This window comes from Lepeophtheirus salmonis, chromosome 7, assembly GCF_016086655.4.
Source record: "Lepeophtheirus salmonis chromosome 7, UVic_Lsal_1.4, whole genome shotgun sequence".
Lineage (NCBI taxonomy): Eukaryota > Metazoa > Arthropoda > Copepoda > Siphonostomatoida > Caligidae > Lepeophtheirus > Lepeophtheirus salmonis.
In genome coordinates this window covers 21,634,839-21,650,969 of record NC_052137.2, presented here as the reverse complement: position 1 = coordinate 21,650,969, position 16,131 = coordinate 21,634,839, and the positions used below count along the sequence as shown (strand labels likewise).

At 28.6% G+C, this 16,131-nt stretch overlaps 1 protein-coding gene across 1 annotated transcript in view; it reads left to right on the top strand.

The window, feature by feature from the left end:
* Nucleotides 1-16,131, top strand: part of Hasp (Hig-anchoring scaffold protein) — a 180,010-nt gene that overhangs the window by 79,628 nt on the left and 84,251 nt on the right. The window contains exons 3-4 of the mRNA XM_040716736.2: nucleotides 3,292-3,493; nucleotides 3,581-3,787. Coding sequence (XP_040572670.1) covers nucleotides 3,292-3,493; nucleotides 3,581-3,787 — 409 coding nt within the window. The remainder of the gene's footprint in view (nucleotides 1-3,291; nucleotides 3,494-3,580; nucleotides 3,788-16,131) is intronic.

Genomic DNA, 16,131 nt, shown 5'->3' with positions numbered 1-16,131 from the left:
TTTTTTTTTTGGACAAAATTAATTCAAATTATACCGAACAACGTTAAGGACACTAACAAGGGAAAAAGATGCAGAAAAATAGACAGATTAAAAAAATGTCATAAATTTTGATGTTTTTTACATGACGTAAGGTGTGTAATATAACTAATGATGTAAATTGTGTCTATTTTTTAGCTGGTCCGCTTTTTTATCATTGGTAATCTGAAGAATGCATATTTGTTTTAAACCAGATTATTACTATTTAATTTCGATTAGTGTATAAATATGTTACTGGCAAATTTTTCCTTTTCTTGATTCGTGCTCTAAATTTTCTTAGTATTTATGTATACAGTCGTACCGACTGTATAAAGGCATTATACGTATGTATATAAGTTTATTTTTAAATGAATTTATAAATAATTCATGAAAATAATTATAAATCCTCAATAAATATAACCAGTCACAAAAAGAAACTAAATACAACTTCTTCATAATTAAATCGACTTTTACTAAATTATGAGTGGATTGTGGAACCATTATATGTTATTTTTTATTGCTGTATATGACTTGTTTTCAGCCAACCATTCTGCTTGTCATTAACATACTAAGTTAATGGCTTTTAATCAACTCTTATACTATAAAAAATATTTGTATTATTCATTTTTCATTTATGTAATTTTGTTTTCTTAAAGAAATATGAATGAATGTTTGTAAACAAAAAAGTATACATCAATTAAAAAAATAGGGATAGTCTTTTATAAGTTCATACCCATGGTTAAGAAGGTGTATATATAAATAAATGATTGTGACATATTTTACATATGAAGAATAATGAATGTTATATAAAACAAAATAAGAACTTCTGACTATCTGGTTGCATCATAAAAAAACAAATATCTTCATTAATTAAAAAAAAACAAAAATAAAATATAAATAGCAATAAGCAAAGCGTAGAAAAAAATAGCAGTTTTGACATGAGAAACAGAAAACAGGTTGGTAGTTCTTTAATAGATCGTTGTGGTGTTAACATCACGCTCTTAATGATCAATTTTTTCTGGTATATTTAAAGAAAAATACAGAATCAAATAATAATACACACATATGCTTAAAACTTTTTTACAATATTTTCCTTGCAATAGCACTATTTCATATATTGAATGTTGTCCTACCTATAGAAGTTATACATTTTCTTCCCAAAATAATATCACAGACAGGTAATCTTAAAATGGGTTTTCATTCAGTAGTACCATATGTCTCACTCCTACCTTCTCATTTCGCTCAAAAATATGTCCACCTCTAACTATAAGTAGGTATACTGGGATTTTTAAAAATGATGAATATATTTAATTACTTCTTACTTTCATTTAATAATAAAATAAACGACGTCACAGATTACCAGTATAAACATTACCATGTTGAAGGCGTGGTTGTTTATAGATATAAATAGTTAAGCGTGAAATTGTCAATTTGAAAAACAAAAATCTTAAGTCTCCAATAATTTCCTAGAGTCTTTGGAAAAATATATATTTGCTTAATTTAGAAAGACCCAAAATATTATATTAAAGATATGATGTTAAAATTTAAAAAATACAACATTCTTGTACAAAAGTAGGCTTTATACAATGTTGAAAAATACTTAAATTGTTAATATATTTTCTGGAATAACATCTAAAAAGGTTTTTTTTAATTTGCCAAAATATGATTTTTTATGCTTGTGTAACCCAGAAAATTACACATGTTAGGATTTGAAGTGAAAGTAATTGAAGTTTTATTTATATTTTGAGTTCAAAATGGATGGGGTATAGTGGAGAAAAGAGTACATAGTACAATACTGTAATTATGATTCTATAATCTGGAATATCCGGCATTGCTCAGAGTTTCATCATGCTTTTGAAATCTTGCTCTTATGGAACGTTGTTCCTCATTTTATGATTTATGATTATTCGTTTGAAATTTAAGGGAAATGTTTCGGTTTAAATAAATCATTTCAGGAATCTCCTTTATTACTTTAATAGCAAGAATAATAAATATAACTCCTTCATTGTGTTATTCACTATCTTTGTATAAGCAGGTTTTCAAGATTTTGATCAATAAATTGGTTGTTTTAGCAAACTGTACTATCAAAAATCAACTTTTTACATAACAGTGATTTTATATAAGTATAATTAATTAGTTTAAAATCATTTTGTATGTAAAATATCATATATACTTAATTCATTTAATAATAACTAATAGGATAGGAGTAACTCATAATATAAATTGATTATTGAGTAATGCATTACTTAATCTTACTAAATTTATTATAGGAAGGTATACATTTAAATTAATATCTTAAGAGATGGAGAGAAAACTTGAAACTTTCTAGATTGTTTTCCCCCACAAGATGACGCTCACTTGGTGATATACACATACTAAGATTAAATAAGATAATCAATTTAATATATTAAAAACCAACAAGCAAATACGCTCAAGTTATAATAATGAAAAATAATTAATAAAAAAATGTATTTTTGTGTACGATATATGCATATATTGTTATGATATATCATTCAAGTATAATTCTTTTTTTAAATGGTTCTGATAAGACTTTTTTTATTAGAGAAGTTGAAAATCCCTCCCCCCCCCCAACTAAGTAATTGTAATAGGATTTGAAGGGAATTGAGTAATGGAAATTTGGAGAAAATCCATGTCATGGTTGATTTAAATATAAAGTGAAAACTAAACAGTTGTAAAGAAACTGACATCTTGCCGAAAATAATACAATCGTATTTGAATCAAATCAAATTTTATAGATAAATACAATATATTTTATAGGTCTTCATTATTATAATTATGTCATTTTAGAGGAATCAAAATTTTATGAAGATCCATTTTTGTTTATCTTAAGCTGTTAGAAAGTTGTTTGTTTGACAGTATTAAAATGATATCAAAATATGGAGTAATAAATCATCCTTTTCTTTAATAAAAAGGAAACACATGTTTTTATTCTCAAAAAAATTGGTTGATTATACTTTTCAATACTTTGAACTTATAAAATCATTTTATTAATCTTTTAATAACTACATCCTCTTTTATCAAATTTTTGATTAAAAATCAAAAACTAAATATTGTTTATCACATGAACTATCTGCTTAATATTATTCATGCTTTTTTATATTTAACACCAATCAGTATCATAAGCTATCATATTTATGGAGCAAGTTTTTAATATTGATGATTTTCCAACAATTAAAATAGAGTAAAGCCTCAATTGTTATCAACTATTTTAGCAATAGAAAATTAACATTTATTTTCCTTTATTATTATACGTAGACATTTCAATGATCGTGCAGTTTATACTTGTGACGATGGGTATCAAATTGTGGGATTGGATCAAGTAGTTTGTAACTCAGACGGGATGTGGTCAGGAAGTCAACCAGCATGTAAGCAAGGCACAACAAGATCCCAATCACCATATTATTGTGGAGAGCCGAAGGTTATTCCCAATGCAAAACATAATGGATCTAATGAGCAGGTAGATATTTTATCTGATGAATCACACAGAAATGATTTTGCTTTGAACTTTTTTATATCATTCATTTTTTTTTAATTCTTTTGATAGCTTTTTTATGATTTGGACACAGAGTTAACATATTCTTGCTTCCCTGGCTATAAAAGGAAAGGATTTCAGGAAGCTCAGTGTTTTTTCTATAATGGAACAGCAAGATGGTTTGGTCCCGATCTTTCTTGCCTACCCATCGATTGTGGAGACCCTGAAGATATACTAAATGGAAAAAGAATTGGAGAGTGCACAACTTACAGATGTCAAGTATGTTACTTCACGTAGATTTCATTTATTAATCATAATTGATAAAAGAAAAACTTCAAACTTCGAATAAATTATAATAGTTGATGCTTTTGGAATGGTTAAATGATAATCACTTTGTTTTAATGAATAATCAGATATATATATATTATAACTTTACTTATGACTTCAATTGATTATATTTGCAATTCAATATAAAAGTAAAAAATTTTGAAATCCTAGTAAATGTAAAAAAAAAAGTATGTGTTGGTAATTTTGAGAGACGACATATCTGTTGACAGAGATCACTGGAGATGTTAATTCTAAGCATTTTTGGTAGTGAAAAAAAGAATCCGGAAATCAAAATCATAACATTGATAATTTGAAGACTGTTTGGGAGAGAGGTACATAGCTATCATGAAGTTCGATTAAATCACCTACAAGTAGCAAATAGTGACGACAGCTTCTGGAAAAAAAAAAAACAGCGAAAAAATTGTCGACTAAAAAAATATCTCGAGCGTTTTAGCTTTTACTTTCTACTATCTTGCTATATCAACTAGAGATGTTTAGGAAAATTACTTGAAACACCCCCAAGATTTTTATATTCAGCAATCTCAAAATCATTCTTTTTCCAATGCTGTTAACAATTTATAGTTTAATTCTTGAAAAGGGAACTATGACGGATTTCCAATGGAGTCACAATGTAATTTTGAATAGCAAATAGTATTTTCTTACTATTTTGGTCATTTTAAGCTAATGTAGACAAATAGTACTTATGAGATGTTGATATTGGTAGAGTGCATTGGGCTTAAATCCATGAATATTGTAGGATAATATATGGGTTTTTGTATCTTCATATTTCCTTTAATAATACTCTGTAACAAATAATTTCGCAAACAGGTTAAAACCTAATTTATTATTCTTATTTCAGCCATAAAACACGAAAATGACTTTTAAAATGTTCAATTTTTTGCTATGTCGAGTATTTGAATTATTGTAATTAATATTTTAGAAGCAGGAAGATTAACCGTAATTTTTAATATGTTTCATATCCAATATATTTGATAAGTATTTATTGGTTAAATATAAGTAATCTAATAATGTGATTTATATTTAATTTTTGAACTTTTCCTCCCTCTAAAATATTCATAAATTCCTACAATTAGTCAAGTAATTCACTTAGTTATATTTAATTTATAAACATAATCACACACCTCGCATTGCATATTAAATAAAAGTAGAACACCCTATAAAAAATATGTACCATATTTTTTATAGTGTAGCATCACGTATGCGACTTCATCAATATCTGACAGCAAGTTTAATAGTTAGTTAAAATATCTTATATGACTATGCATCGTATGAGTAACTGAATTAGTCCTGGGAGACTTTAATATCAAGTATCATTTTTTTCATTATAATGTGCATGCTTGTTAACAAAAAACTATACATTTAAAATTTAGTGTGATAAATGTAAAGCCAAATAATAATGGCATAAAACGAAAAAAAGCCTTTATAATATCGTATACATACATTTCATTTCGCGTTTTCTCATGAAATGAAGAAAAGTTGTAAAAATACCCCTTTTACTTGGATTAATATTGTATATGTAGATACATACTACTTACATATTTAAAGAAAAAGAATAATCTATAGAATATTGGACATAAGATCAACATTAGTTTATAAAACGAATTTCAACCATGTAGCGAAATAAGTCAGTGGACAATGTGTTCAATTTCTTCAACTCAATGTATTTAGGCTCGAAACTTGGTCACTCTTTGAGAAAGAGATGTATAGGGTAGTAAATTGTAAGCATTTTGGAATGTAACAAATCCACAAAATTAACATAGTGATCATGAGAATTTGAAAAATGTTTGAGAGGCGAGCAGCTTAGCTGTCATGACGTTCAGTTAAATTAGATGCTATCACCTGTGAGAAGAAGAGGGGGTAAAATCGGTCCTCGAAGTGCATGGCCTCTTGATCTGATAGTAGACACTATCAATCTCCTTCTTGCAGTCCACTGCATGAAGATCACTCACTGCCAGAGCCCAAAAGCTCCCCAAACTATGGTCTTTAGAGGGTGCTTCACAATTGGCACGTCCGGAACATCATCCTTTTTCTTGACCACTACAAGATCGTTTTACAAATTTTTTGAGCCAATGATTTGAAAGAAGCTTTCATCTGAATAGAAAATACATTTCCAGTCATTCAGACTCTACCCAGCTTGTCCTTGGCAAATGCAATCCTCCTTTTCTTCACTTGGTATGTCAAAAGGGACTTGGAATCCTGCTTGGAGGCCTTAGCACCATCAGATTTCTTCAAGTCTTTTCTCATTGTCTCTTTAGACACCTTGTAACCCTTTGCAGTTAGTCTAGCTGACATTTTTCGCTTGGATTGGTGTCTTTTCAAAAGACTCAATTAGATGACTTGCTACGCAGTTGGAGAGATCGAAGGGGACACGACCTGGAATGGGCTTGTCTTCTTGACTCTCCTTACGCTTATGAGCTGCCCACCATCTCTAAAGAGACCTTAAACTGATCCTAAGTTCAGTAGCAACAGATTGCTGGGCCAAGCCACCAAGTAGCTTTGCTACAGCAGCCATCCTGACCTCCAAACGAGGAGACATGGCTATGTAAGAAGATACATATGGGAGGAAATTATCACTTTTTTCACCAGCAAGTAACAACAACTGGCACAGCTTTTTCAAATAATTTTTTGACGAGAATTTAATGTAAACAGTCCTGCAACAACATTTTTTTCCGATCATTTTGGATTAATAAGAACAGATCAAGCAGTGAATGAAAAAGAGTAGGAAATTGGAACCCGACAATCTTTAATTGCTACCCTCTATATTATATCATTTTGATTTCTGAGTGATTGAAGGTGGAAATCCACATCTATTAGACGTGTATAGATATATACTTGTATATCTTTGGAGTATACCAATAGACAATTTATCAACAGTTATCCCTATCGAAACAAAGAGGTTTTTGTTATTTAAAATGTTTCCTCTTTGTAGAATTGAAAATGAGATAATTAACTAAATTTTGGAAGTAAGAAAATTATGTAAATGGAATTTCCTCCCCCCATACAAAAAATATTTAAAATCAGACAACCTCTTTATTATAAAAACGAAAAATTGTAGAGATCTGAATAGTATAGTATACAAAGTTCTTAGAAACAAATTACGTGTACACACATGGAACATGTAACCCACATTAATTTCAATACGTCTATATTCGTTTTAAATCAATTCTATGTTTTAAAAAAACATATAGAAATTTACGTAATACATTATTTATAAAAAGTACAGCAATAGTTGATAGATTAAGTTTGTGTTTCATATTAGTACGGTTTTTATTTCAAAAGCCTTTCATTACCAAAATAATTTATATGAAATTTTAGTTAATAGCATTAAAAGTCCAGTAATATCCATAGAACCTATTCCCCAAACTATTGAGAGTACTGCTGTTTGTAACGCTATCCAATAGATAGCATGTTTGAAAAAATGCCATTTAATTGTTTTTAGTAAGTTTTCTGATCTAATAATCAATGCTAGTCTCAATTAATAAAATTTCTACTGCATAGAAAGATTTAAATGTTAAACACAAGCAGATATTTAGCTAAAATATGCCAATCTTTTGAAAGATAGTCTATTAATAACTATTTTCTAGTGATATAACACCAGGCAAATATTTAATTGCTATATGCCAACTCAAAGGTGGGGGCAAACTAAAAAAATATATTATCGTTGTTGTTTGAACTAATTGTTTTATAAAAGATGGGGATCCTGAAAAGAATTTGCACAACACCTTCTACCTATGAGAGTAACCAGTAAAAAATAAATTAATTAAATAACTCTATCTTTTAGGGAGTTGTATTATTTTTCCGTCAGACGGCATCACTCTATCGCTTTGTTCACATACTAATCTAATTCAATAACGCTCAGTCCCCATTGAATGGTGAAAATAAAAATACTAGTACAAATAAGAGTAAAATAACTATAGCTTATGCTGTCGAAATATGATAGACGACATTGCACTGATCTCTACTTGTATTCAGCTATATGGGAACTAGATATTTGTTGTAGAATGTCTAGAATACACATAAATATAAAAGTAAAGACATGTACCATTTTATAGTGTTTTCTAAATCTTTATTTATTACATATTAAATAGCCCAATTGACAAAATATAGATGTACATATATTCTATTAGTATTTGTATAGAAAACTTATGAACAAAATTATGCCTGTGAAAAAGTAAATATTATATAAATATATACTAATAGACCTTTAAAAACAATCATTAGTTATTACATGTTAAAATGCATATTACTTAAAATTTATAATGAAGGTTCTTATTAAATTATATGCATGTCCTCATTCTTTAACAAAGAAAAGTAACATAAGAAAAAAAAAAGGAAGAAATTTTTTTCGTTAATTTGAATAAAAAAAGATAATTTTTATAACAAGTTGTTATTGATCAAAGGATTTATTTGTTTTAAGTAATCGGTTAGAAAAAAAGTAATTTAGCATTTTTCATTTGAATTCAATTCTTAGTAAAAAGGGTAACAATCATATGATTTAAGCCAAATATACCCAATATACTATAAAAATCTAATTTTATAATGCCTTTGTTCCTATTGGAAAATTGGTCAACCAATTTTCAAAGACAGTCTAATCCGTTGTAGACAGTAACCGGTGTTCAGGTTCGGATTGTGAGGTGGATGCATAAGAATTCCCGGAGCTTCTGGTTTTTTATCAAAGATGTTTGTAGCTTGGCAATGTATTGACTGTTGTCTTGTTCTCTCCTATTCACCAATGTTGACCACTTCTGTTCGATTGCCAGCTTGAAACGGAAGAGTAGCTCATGGAAGAGGGCAAAATTGAGCAGAAAAACAAATTTGACGAACAACTGTTGTGCAACACGAACCGAAAGAGTATCAGCCCCGTATACACAGCCAATTTTCTTGGTCGCTTTCGATGCGTTTTTTCTTTTCAGTTTGTAAAAATGTAAAATATGGCGAATTTATTCTTTTGAGACCTCCATACTCGATGCATGATAATTCACGACTCACCCGGAACAGTACAATACAATCACAAAAACGTTTGAAGCATACTCTCACACCTTTACAACATCGAATCTTATGATCCGATGTGATCAATATGATCAAGATATATTTAATTAAAAAAGGGACCGGGAAAACGAAATTACTTTTTCCCAACTTAATATAATTAATGAAAGTAATTATTTATTCTTCTATAATTTACTATATTTATGTACATTTCCAACATTTGAAGACTAATTTTTGGTAACATCAAATTGATAAAATTAATTTTTCTTTATGTTTGATTGAAGTATGAATCTTAAGGTATTATTATCTGTATTAGGTAAGAAATAAACATGTATATTTGTACTAAGTTATACCAAATACAATAGTAAAAAGATTTATAAAAAAGTGAAACTGAAAGATATTTTGTATACTAAAGAAGGGTGTTAGTATCAAATGTAACTTTAGTACTAATTTTCTGATACAAATCACCTATTTGAAGCACTCTAAAAACGATTATTTTGAATTTCAAACGAAAATACAATTTTATGAGTCATTTTCCAAAGAAACAGATAAAAAACATGGCCTTGGTTGTTCAAAACGAAAAAAACTTTATAAAGAAGGTTTTTTGTTGATTAAATTGCAATTTTTCCGAATCAAATGATCACACAAAAAGCTTAGGCCATTATATGAAATTAAATCAAAATTATGAAGATAATCTATTTATTATCATGTATATGAGTATTTTTTTTTTTTTTTTTTTTTTTTTTTTTTCAAAATCTACAAATTTCTTAGTCACATAACGATTTGCTCATTTGATAATCAAGTATTGCTTACATTTTACAAAATGTATTGAGCATAAACTCCTTTACAAAACTTTTTTATTTATATTCATTATTCAATTAACTTAAATGCCAGTCTTCTTTCCTTGCTAAAAGGTTTTACTTATGAGTAGAAAGTTGTACATTTGTATTAAAAATAATATGATTTGATTAGAAATATTGATATATCCGTACGACAATAAATAATATTATTTCATTTGTATCTATGTAAGTGACATTCCATCATAATTAATTAATTAATCCGTACATATTACTGATCAATTTGAGGTTTTCTCTAGATTATGTTTTTGGTAATTTTTTTAGAATGATTAATTTAGGAGAAATTATACTTTGTAACTTAATGTTTTTTATGTGGGTTATTAATTTTCAAGCTTTATGATTTTAATTTCACAAACTATATAGATTGTATCCTTATTAATAGTCAAATCATTTTATATCAATTATCATGAAATACTTTGGATATGTATTTAGATTAGAATATCTTCCACGTAATCAGCTATTATGTACAAATATATCATATATATAAACTTTCGAAATTTTAGTAATTATATAACTAAAGAATTCTAAACAATAAGAAATGTTTCGCATATAATACATTTTTTTTCATATAAAATAAACATATAATTAATAAAGTTTGTTTAAAATTAGTTTGGATAAGGGGGACAAGTGATTGATTATTAACGGAAAAAAAATAAATATGTTTATTCTATAGCAGTAATATTTTAGTACCCACAAAAAACTTTGTGAGACATAATTCAAATTTTAAATGTTTATACAAATGTATCCTTTTGATTCTTTGGGAATGCATTTCCGATCATAAGAGGTAATAGGCAGATATATTGGATACAAGTCATTAACATCAAAAAATATTTTTATAATTAAAAATATATATCTCTATTGTTAACCCCGTCCTTGTTCTCTGCCTCAAATGACCTTCGTGGTCATTTTTTTGTAAAATTAGCTCCTATTAAATTTTCATTGCCATATTTTTTTATTAGACACAATTTTTGATTTATTTTATAAAAATAGGCTATATAGTTGTTTTTCTCAAAAAAGGTAATTAAGGTTAAGGTCATGCAAATTTGCACTTTTTTTCGTAATCTAAGTAAATAAACGTATTTGCAAATTTTTGTAGATATCAATAGCTGTTCATTCACTGTGATATGCAAATGAACAGACTGATAGGCAAAAAGGCCACATTTCATTTAAATATTCTTATCATTCATTTAGACACGTAAATTTAGTTGTTCAACTAGATGAAAAAATCATTTGTATATGTATGAGGATATTTCCGTATGACACTATGCTCCTAATATATCCCTCCAAAATCGGTCTTCTTGATTTTATTAACTCTTGAAGAGTGAACATTCTTTATATATCGCAGAATGAACTGGGTACTAATGATAAACATAAAACGTATTTAATTACATGATGTACAAAATTTAAACAATTATAAAAATTACGTCATTTAAATTTGAATCATTTTTCAACTATTTCATCCATTTTTCAACCCTAAATATTAATTAAAAGGCTAAAAATACTTACGTTACTTTGTAACGAATTTCAACAAAAACAGTAAATTAAATTAACTCAGTTTCAATTATAAATGACTCAATATACGAATAAATCCTGAGCAATGTATTATCAAGATAAAAAAGTTGTGTATATAATCATATTTACCGTTTTAGGAGTACACTGAAAAGTATTTGCGATAAAAAGTAGATTCAAAGGAATAAAAAACATTTTAATAAATTTCGGGGTCTAAAATATTCCATTTCACTAACAATGGGTTAACCACATTAGCAATCATAGATTCTTTTCAAATATTTTACCTACTATTAAATGTTGATATATTTTTTTTGGGATAACTCAAAAAATGATCAATTAAATAATATAGCTATAAACGGATCCAAAACAATTATTAATTAAAGTTTATTTTGAAAAATATTTTGAAGTTTTTATTTGATTATTCAAAATTTAAGATAAAGCTTTAAGAAATTAATCATTCTAATATCAGTAAGAAGATAGGGTAAATAACATCATGATGAAACTGATAATGTATATGGTGTCCCTTTCGGTTGTTCATATAGCCACAATTCCCGAGTTTTCTATTAAATTAAAAACTAACTCTATTACTTGGATAAAAATCATAATCAGTGATTTTTGTTTACTGTATGTGGATTACTATTGCAAAAAATCTTTACTAATATTCTTAAAAAATAATCGATCAAATATTTAATCTATGTATGGTATAGAACATAATTATATATAAAATATATTTCACACTAATGTATGTATACCCTATTTATATATAATCCCCTTTTTGGCTAAAGCTCAATGTAAACTTAGTGTATACATATATATTGTGTTTACAGTAATAAATAACAATATTGATTGGATAATTGCAAGAGAAATAACCATTTATTGTTTGAAAAGTGACATTCTATCGTAAAGTATAAATATAATTGTATTTTCCTTACTTTTTTCTCTTCTTCAAACCAGTTATTCTAGCAACGTTTACTCCCTTTTAGAACAAAATAGAGAGTTCATACTTTAGTAAGACATTTATAACTTTGTTCATAAAGATTCTAACATTAATTAGTGACAATAAACTAATTTATTGTGCTGGGTCGTGCACTACAATTAAAAAAACTTCATCCAGATCCTGAACAAATTTATTGTGACGATTTTTTTTTGGGTTTATTTATTAGTATATACATTTTTAGTATGTCCTCTATAGGCCTCAATTCCCTCACGACGTGACCTTTCACTTCAATAAGAAAAATATTATTCCGGCATAAATGATCCAAAAGTTGTTAACATTGAATGCGAAGTCAAATTATGGTTTTATTATAAGTAAATCTTTCAAATATACACGGTCTTAAATAAAGAAAGATTTAATTAATTCAATTAGCTTTCCATTTTTCTCTGTGCTTGTTTAATACTTATTTTACAAGCAAAATCATAATTTCAAAAACTGTATTAGGACGTGTGGTACCATTTAGAATCCTTTATATTACTGATTACATGTCGATTTTTGCATTTATATAAATTGATGAAGTAAAATCGATTGTCATGAGAGTTGGTTCCGCACAACTTTGAAATCTTTCTTTTATTTTTGTTCAAAGAAATTTGAAAATTAGCAAAATGTTAAAAATGACCACAAATACGGGATATGGATGACGTTCAAGTTTGTTCCAATGATTTTGCACGACCCTTTATATGTAATAAAGATCTTTGTCTGAGCTTTTGCCTCCATTATTGTAGATCTAACATTTGCTTGTGCTGATTTGTATATAGTGATGCAAAAAACATGCCTTACCGGTATGTGAAAATAAAAGAAACCGTAAATGAACGTGGTCATCCACACAATTTCAAGAATGTTTGGAAGGAGTGCAGCTTAGCTGTAATTCCGGTTCATTAGATCAGCTGCAAGCCACTGTTTGAGGAAAGAAATAAAAACAAATCCCACACCGTATTAGGCAAGGATATATAGGCTGTAGTTACTCGGATATCGATCCTCAATTCTACTCAGAGTCCAAGAAGGACTTAAACTAATAACTCCTGGTCATACCCCCATTGTTATTCCCCGTCTTTCATGAGTACAAGCACTAGTTATTACTATATACTTAGATGTGTCCTCTTCAAAAATTATATAACAATGTAAACAGCTTATGAAAATAAAAAAGCGTGTACAGATTGGAAAGTAGAAAAAGCCACTCCCGCTTTATAAGACATACTTTATACAGCTCTGTTTATGTATATCAATTATTAATATTTAAGTGAAGCGGCATACCTTAGAAAACAACTCGCTAGACACGGCATTACCTCGCTGACAACAAAATGCCACATGCATTTTGTTGTCATCTGTCGATTCCCTCTTCTCCCTTGATACGTCATGGCTATTTCATAATTTATTCTTTTTCAAAAATACGACGCAATGTAACAAGTTATTCTATACTTATGCTCCGTTTCTATAAGAACAGGAATACAATTTCTTGTTGATCCCTCGTTGTTTATTAATATATATTGCCCATTTTATTATTTCTATGAAGAAATACTCATAATTTCTTCATAGAAATAATATAATAACTAATCATAAATACTCCTTTAATCAAATATTACTAAGTAATATGATAATACAGTATCGAATAAAATACTATGTAGATTTGAGTCATAGGCAAGTTATTTTAAAAATGGTGAAGAAATAATATGAGAGTGATAGTTTGCGAGTATATAGCATATAAACAGAGGCCTTGTTTTGTTTCTTTTGGGAGGAAAGGTTGCGTGATACAATAAAAATAAAGAAGGAAATTATTATTCTAAAATTCCTGAGTCTTCTTAAAGAAGGAAATATGTATATTAATATTTAATTTACTATGTCAAATGGATTATTTAATGTACTAAAATTTCTACTTATACTTAATTGATCAACTAAATCTGACCAAAAGGAGACAACCAAAAACATTGATATTGATACTTATTTCATTGGTAGTTAAAGATAACAAAACAAATCTTCTTTTAAAACAAGAATCAAATCAATCAAATATGGTAATGGATGAAACTATCTTCGTAAACATACATAGGTATATAAGTAAAAATAAATATCGTATACAAGCTAATTTATTCGTTTCTGACTCTCTTGCGACTCATTCATTAAAAAAGATATACTGCTATAAATTGTCAATTTTATTTTATTAACAACTTCATTTTATTTAGGTTTTTTTTAAATATCCGTTTGGTCTGCAAATCCTTTTAGTACCCCCAAATGTATATAAGAGTAAATAGTGTGAGGTCTGTTGACTTCACAGACACCTACTAAACTAAAAACATCATAACTTTGCAAAAAAAGTATTTATTGAAAACAGTTTTTCAAGGTTCTGAAAGGATATATAGAGAGTAATTATATCCAATGTAGCTGCCCTAGACAGCGATAAGGCGTCTGAACCACGAGCCGGTATCGGTGACGATATTCTTGAAAAGGTCGATGAAACTCCCCTATTGATGAGGTCGTCTCATTGAAGTTGATCTCGCTGTCCATGGACAGCCTGGGGTTGGTGCCCACTATCTTCTGGAGTTTGTGAATGAATTCATTGTCACCTTTCAGATCAAAACTTAAAGAATCTCTTTTTCTGGCACCCAAAGTTTCAAAGTTATAATTTGACTCTATCATCTCATGTTTCACTTTACAGACAAACGGTTCCGCAGCTTTCAGCATGTAGGCTACTATTGTTCTCTCATGTTCGGGATGAGCATTGCATGGCGTTTCCACTTTTGGTAGAAGATAAATGCATCCATACTGCTTGACTGCTGACAACAGACTGAAAAATATTTGTACTAATCTTCAGGCTTATATTTAATAGTGTCTTTGAAATATGAGCTGCCAAACTCAAATCTAAAATATCCTCTGTACCCTTTATTTTAATTTAATTCTCAAAAATCAAATGTTCCCTTTATAGATCACTGTAATTTTATAATTCCCTGCAAGATAAAATTATACAATTGGCCTTGCAAATAAAAAAGTAGTTTGACCTTATTCATTACAATGAAGCATTTACTAATTATCATCAAATATTAAATATGAGCGTATCCATTCATTAAGAATATTCCTTCGATATGTAGAGGTCTCAGTCTTTTAATATTTCTGATTTTATCGTTTTCCTCGGTTTCGACTCTTGGGTTTGTCCTTAAGGTTGTCCCCATCAGCTGACAGACAAAAAAAGAAGCAGTTAGTCAATTTTCTTGTACGATAATTTTGAATTATGAGTACTTTTTAAACCATATTACCCTTGCATAATAAGGTTTAACTGTATTTGAACAACCCTCATTTTGTATTTTCAGTACGTATTTACTCATTTAATAATGATTAAATTACTTCTTCAAAGACATCTTATTGAATCAAAATTAAAAAAATTAAAATTAAGTGAACATAATTTATTTCCCTTTAATGCTTGTTATTACTTACTGTCTGCATTAGTTTACTGTTTAAATCAGCCTTATTAAGAACAACATGCACATTAGGAGCATTTTCTTACTAAGGTGATGAGAGGGTTACAAGTTTGGAGAACAAAAAATCAGGGAGGTTTTCCTTGCACCAAGCTTGAGTTGTTATGCCCTTATAGTCAGGTGCTGAGTCGTTTTGCCAATATTAATCCCCTTCAGTTTAGATGACATCAAACCAGGGCTTCAAATCTTCTTCAATTTCAAAGGTCACATCAGTCAAGAAGTCTACAGTGACAATCTTGTTGTGTTCAGCAACTTCCTGTCTCCCTGGAGAGGTTCTCGTGTCTGTTCATGAGCCTCTTGACCTTACGAAAAAGTTCAGTAGAGTAATTCACAATGTAGGAAATCTCATTTACAGAGTGATGGGCGTGGAAAAGATTCTGCAATCCCTTCCTTTTTGTTTCAATTGCCGTTATTTGATAAGGTATTGCCACAATTATTAAGCGTATGAAAGCTGATAAATTTTGT